Source organism: Histomonas meleagridis, assembly GCF_020186115.1.
Source record: "Histomonas meleagridis strain 2922-C6/04-10x chromosome Unknown contig_25, whole genome shotgun sequence".
In the NCBI taxonomy this organism is placed as follows: domain Eukaryota; phylum Parabasalia; order Tritrichomonadida; family Dientamoebidae; genus Histomonas; species Histomonas meleagridis.
In genome coordinates this window covers 303,802-310,589 of record NW_027150831.1, presented here as the reverse complement: position 1 = coordinate 310,589, position 6,788 = coordinate 303,802, and the positions used below count along the sequence as shown (strand labels likewise).

Here is a 6,788-nt window from a genome sequence, read left to right as displayed (position 1 = left end):
GCGAAAACAATTAGCCTTTTAGATCTTCATTAAAATTTGAGGAATTGTTTTTCGCTACAGACAAACCTGAAATTTCAGTAGCAACAAAATTGTGTAAAAAAGGCGGGGAATTCCTTGGTAATTTCAGAAATGTGATATAAAATTGTTCTGATTATATTCATATACAAATATTGAATCAATAATTGTTGGTTTACCCGGGGTGTCATATATTCTCGTTTTTAATCTCAACTTTCAGTGCAGCTCATTAAATCATTTGGTCTTTCTCATTTGTGATTTAGTACACCTAATTTATTAATATATATATTTTATCATTTTATCCATCACATTTAGACTTTCAATATACACACATAATTTCATATCTCATTTAATAATTACTATCTCATTTTATCTCTCTCTTTCAAACATCTGTGATTCACGTAATCATTTTTTGCATTTTTGTCTATTTTGTTTAATTTTTTAGTATGCATATAATAGGTTTTGTATTTTTAAATCTTTAATTATATGTATTTGTGATTTAACTTTCTTGGTTTATTGCTTCAGTTCTTGAATATAAATCAGATGATTTTTCATTCATTCGATTCTATCGTTGGAAATGAATCCAGTTAATAATACTATATATATTAAACTCGACTTGCGATTTCCACCCATCGTATATAGCAATCATCCCACTATATTAATATCATGAATATATAATATATATACATAGTTACATCTATGATTAATATAAATCTAAGAATAATATCATAATTAGCACGAGATAAATCTATTCTTTCATTCCAAAAAGTGACAAAATCGACTTTTGCATGATTTATATCAAACGATAGCAGCAACGATAAAATATGATAGGAGCGAATTCGAATGATGATAAATATTATTAAAATTTTACTATTTCCTCGAAAAGATACGTTATTTGTTTCTATCATTGTGATGTGTAAACAGCCAAATTAAATGATTCTTGCTTCGTTAAAAATTTTGATATTATATCATAGAAACGTGATTTGATATTTATTACGAATAATTATATGAGATCTTGATTTCCTTGAATTTATGAATTTATTGAAAAAATGAATGATGTGATAATTTTCGTAATAACTTAATGATGTATCTATTTGACCTAATTAATGATTCATAATCAATGATATAGTTTCTGTGTAAGTCACATCCTTGAAATATCTTGGGACTATCGATACGTTTTTTTCTGATTGAAACGATTCTCGATCATTGAATTTATTTGATGTATCTTTATTTTATTTTTGTATTTTAGCAAAAAGTTCAATCCTATTGAATAAATATCTATACGAATTTAATTTGCAAATTATTTTTCCAACATTCTATGTAATGATGTTGATTTCCCTGCCCCTCGGAATATTTGTCAATATTAAAGTTTTTAGAAATTATTTGATGAATAATGAAATATCATTTATTTTACATGATTATATTAAAAATTGATATCATATTCTTTTCAAATCTATCGAAAATATTGATGAACTCAAAACATTTCGGATATATTGATGGCATATTCATGTAATTGTCGTATATAAAGTGTTACCAAAAATTATTTTCATACGATAGAAATAATTCAAAAATAATTGACTTAATTACGATTGTTTTAAATTATAAATATCTGACATTTGGGAATAAAATTTGGTCAAAGAAGTTTGACTCTTATTCAGAAAATTCAGAAGTTTGTTGGTCCACCGAAATTCATCATAACTTCCTTCATACGCTTTTCCATGGAGTCAATAAGGTGATTTATAACTTCTTCAGAAATTGAACTCCATACAGCAAAGATATATTCAATTAGTTCCTACTTTGTTTGCGGAATCAATTCATATTCTTTCGCCTTAATGATACTCCATAGATTCTCGATAGGGTTGAGGTCAGGCGACATCGCGGGCCAATTTTCTAGGATATTTACATAATTTTTCAAATAATCAATAGTTATTGTTGATATTATTATTCATAACAAATCTACTATTTCAAGATTTACAATAACACCTGATGAATTTAAAAATTTACATAGGGTTCTACAAATTTTAAAAAAACTTACACTTATATTTGAGGATCCTAAAACAAAACTGATGCATACCCGAAGATTGAAAGTGCCATGTTCGAATTAGAAAGGCTCTCAATCGATAACAACAAATATGCAAGTGCAATAAAAAATTGTATTGGGGAATATACAATTAACTCTCCAATTAAAAATTTATTTTTAACTGCATATATATTAACACCTCGTGGACACAATGACTATTATAAACGTTTATTAAATAAAATTGATGATAAACCTCAACACCGATTTATTGAAAGTTGGATAGTTGGATCAAAGATTAACTAATATTTAGTTTTAAACAATAAAGCTATTGATGAAATATTGCAAGAAGGAGTTGATAAAATATTAGAACAAGAACTTTTAGAAAAAGAATTTGAAACAGACGAAGAAATTGATAAACACAAAAAAGGTGTTGATGAAGCATTAAAATATTATTTTTTCATATTATCATTTCAATTCATAAAAAATCTATCAAAAAATTATACGACTGATTTGAATGTAATTACGAAAATAGATCAAGTTCTTCATGAATTTGTTTCACAACCACTTGATGATTTAACAATTTTGAAAAGTGACTATTAAGATTGGTTATCTTGGAGAACTAATCCATATTTAGAAATTCTTGCTGATATAGCCCTAAGACTTGAAGCATCAGGTTGTAGTGAAGCAGCCTGTGAACGCACACTCTCAACGCAACGACTTATATATAATAATAAAAGAAATCGATCAAATGATGATTTACTATTTGCAAAAATGACTATGATGAGGGCTGATTATTAAATAGAAGAAGAGCGATATTATTTTCATTTTTAGAACCCTATTGTAGTAGTAAGTGAGTTTCTATCAAAAAAATAATATATTATAATTAATAAATAATAAAACAAAATCTAATAAAAGTGATGTAATTTATTGATGTTTTGAATTTCAAGATATGTTAAAATTGATTCATAATAAGATTAGTGAAGCTTTTATATAGTATAAAATTTACTTTGGCTCATTTTCGTTCATATCACATGTCTGTCCTTTCTACAGGCAAAATTTTACCCAAGGTAAAATTTTTTTTAACCAATTTTCTTTATTATTTTATGACTTTTGTTTTATATAAAAATAGAACGACAAATAATTGAAAAAAATCAAAATGAAATTGATATTAGTCTTGAGAATCAAAGTAGATATTGCAAGATCGCATATTACGGAAAGCAATCTGCCAGAATTGGCTCGCTTGCTTCTGATTCTGACTATAATGACATCGTTTTTTAGATGTCAAGACTTCTATCCATAAAATCATTATCAGTAAATGCATCGAATGAACCTGAAATGGCGGTTCCACGGAAGAAAGGAAGAAAAAAGAAAAGTCAAAACGAACCAGAAGTTATAAGTGAGGATTTCCCATCATGCAGAATATGTAAAAGTGAAGAACACAAAGCAGAAAACTGTTCGATTTATAATTATTACATTCGGCAATATAACAATTATTCCGGTACAAAAAATAAAAATAAATGTAAAGTTTGTGGCTCACGGGGTCATAATTCACAAACATGTGACATAAGAAAAGGAGGAGTATTAGGGATAAATGATGGAGTAATTTATTTTTTTTATGGAGATATTTTTTCAGATAATATTGAAACCTAATACTAGAAAAAAGTAATGAATAAAAAATTTATCTAAATTTGTTCTGAATATATTCGATTATCAAAAATTGTCATCTTGAATTATAATGTTGGTATATTTATTATCTCCACGTAATGAATGTGTAACAATTGTTTGCTGACTGAAATGATCAGCTATCATTGTCAACAATCCAAAAAAAATGATTTTAGCGCCAATTAAAAAATTTTCACAAAAACTTCATTGAATATCGACGTTATCAAAATGACATATTGTGGAAATTTGGCTTTTATCATGATAATATTCGATATAAACCAATCAAAAGATTCTATCAATTTACTGTGCTGCAGAACACTGTTCTATAACATAACATTCATTATTATTTTATTAATTTGAAGTATTGTCACTTTTCTTGTTTATTGAAAATATTCTCTGATGGTAGAAAAAGGGCACACTTTTTGACACTCCACTTTTTGATCGGTTTATGCAACAACAAAAGTGACAGTAGGGTTTGTATTTGGAGGTAATTAGTTTTGATCGGCGTGCATCGAAAAACTTCGTTTTTCGATGCACGCCGATCAAAACCGTCGGGCCTGTGTGGTGAAAGTTTGAGTGTTTATTACGGTTGTGGTCGAGCATAACAAAAGAAGTTTGCTTTTTAAAAAAATCTCAGTCTATGTTTATTGACTGTAGATGAACTCTGCATCAGATCGACCAGAGTACATTGGCATCAATGCAAATGCTTCTGATGGAGTTTTTCCAGTTCCAGTGAGCTGCTTCAGTGATGATTGCTCCAACATGGTATTATACTGGTTGACTATCCAGTACCACGAAGAGGCCTGGTCTTTCTTCTTTCGATGGTTTCCCACCATCTCTCAATCTTCCCATTTTTTTCGGGAGTGTACGGGTGAGTCTTGTGGATTTCCACATTACTCCTTTGCAGTAGCTCCTCGAAAGGTTCACGAAATTCGGTCCCATTATCCATTATAATGGTTTTGAGAACTCCTTTTTTTTGCAGGACAGCAGAGAGGGCGTTCATTGCCAAAATACTTGTCTTTTGCTCAAGTATCTGATAATGAATAATCAGCCTGCTTCTGTCATCAATAAACGCAATTAAATATAATTGCTTATAGTTTTCTTATGGGAGAAGCTCCAGGTAATTTAGGTCAGTATGCCAAGCTTGATTGACATACTTTGCTACAAATCTATTGAGGTGCTCTTTCTTTTTTTCTGGGCGATTAAATTGGAACAAGCTAAATTGTTCATATATGGATTTGCATTTCCATGTTGTAAGAGACTTTGGTGCAAATGGATCTCTCTTGGCTACATTTGCCATTGCTTGGTAACCAACATTAGCTTCCTGCTTATATGCCATTATATAGGCGAGTTCTTCTTGAGTTACAGGAGGAGATGGACGACCACAATTTCGGATTTGGATTTCGAACATTTCACAGATCTCATGTACCCTATCCCTTCCGATGTGGTATTTCATCATCACCGCCTTTACGCCTTTGGTACAGATATCGTACTTGAACCCTTCAATGCTGAAGCTCATTAAAAGTAAACCTGACAAATATTGGATTTAAATTTATCAAATATTCAATTGTTTCGATTTCTATTAATTCATTCGATTTTTAATAAAAATTTTTGAACGTATAAACTATTTCCAATAAAAGGAAAGCACGATATACCACAATTATTTAATTTTTCGATTGAGTATAGAGGTACTTCACAATTTTTTTCTTCATGAACTAGTCATTTGCTTTCCTTTTTTACGAGAAAATCTGTTTTTACTGTTTATTCAGTTATTCAATAGTGTAAGCAATTTGCCATTGTTCTTTAAAATTATGTAGCGATATTTACATTGTCCAGATGTTCGGGTATTTCCAAAAATCTGTGGTACTTTAGACCATTTTTTTCCATTCTCTAGAACAAATTGGCATAGCAATTTGTCCTCTTCATCTGTCCATTTACGGATTGCTGCTCTTTGCTTGTTTCTCAGATCTAGAACTGCTCTAGCATTAGGGTCGAATCTTTCAGGATCATTGATGCTTGGATCAAATTTCAAAAAAAGTCGTGCATCATCAATAATTTGAAGCTCATTATCACATTGTAGTATGGGCCCATTAAAAGGGAAAGTATTTCTCCTGAATATTCATTTATGCACATTCCTCCATTTAAAATACAATACTTAAGTCTTGAATTAAATTGTCTAGTTAAAGCATTTACCTGTTCCATTGTAAGTATATTATTCCACCAATGACGGCATAAATATATCATTTCATCGATCTTTTGTGGTTCTGATTGTTTAATTAACCATTCTTTAAGCATTGCCCATACTACTTCTATTGGATTCAAGTCTGGACTGTTTGCAGGCCAGATACCAAGTAAGTTGATTCGTTTTTTGTAACCATAACATTGTTTCTTTTGCCACATGATAAGGAGCATTGTCTTGCATAAAATAATAATAATAATATTCATCTTTTCTGTTCAAGATTCCAAGTAGTTGAACATTATGACTATACTGCTCAGCATCAATTTTCACTGGAGAGACAACAAACTCTGACTTATAATTTATACCAATTGCACCGAAAATCATGATTTTGTTGGCTGTTTTGTTTCATTCACATAAATATTTTCATTTGTACTGCCATGTTTTTTCCATAAATATGAATTATCTGGACAAAATTGGATTTTACACTCATCACTAAACACAATTTTTTCATGTTTTTCATCGTTTTGTAACATAGAATAAGCAAAAGTAAAACTTCTATCCAAGCATGCTTGAGTCATTTGAGGTCTCCTTTTAAGTGGTTCGAAAAAAAAATGTAATTCATGTCTGATTTTTGCAATAGTTGATTTTTTGATTGATTATTCTGGACTGCTTATTTGTTGTGAAACTCGCTTGCAAGTTGACCTTGGTGATGAGATGGTTATTTCATCAATTTTTGCTTTATCATTATTATCAATTTTTAGAAGTCTTTATATCTTTTTACATAAAACTTCTCCGCTTAGCTGATATTCTTTAAGTACTAATGTAATATGTATTTGTGATGTATTTAGACAATGTTCAATATCGCGATATGTAAATCCGAAACTTCTGATTCTTATTATCGCTTAATTTTTA

General features: G+C 29.7%; 1 protein-coding gene across 1 annotated transcript; it reads right to left on the bottom strand.

Moving 5' to 3' along the window:
* Window positions 1-4,799: 4,799 nt before the first annotated feature.
* GO595_004141 (uncharacterized protein) lies at window positions 4,800-5,216 on the bottom strand (the record flags this gene model as incomplete). Its single annotated transcript, XM_067917240.1, has 1 exon — window positions 4,800-5,216. One exon carries the CDS (start codon window positions 5,214-5,216, stop codon window positions 4,800-4,802), a length of 417 nt encoding a protein of 138 aa, XP_067775679.1.
* Between the last annotated feature and the right edge of the window lie 1,572 nt (window positions 5,217-6,788).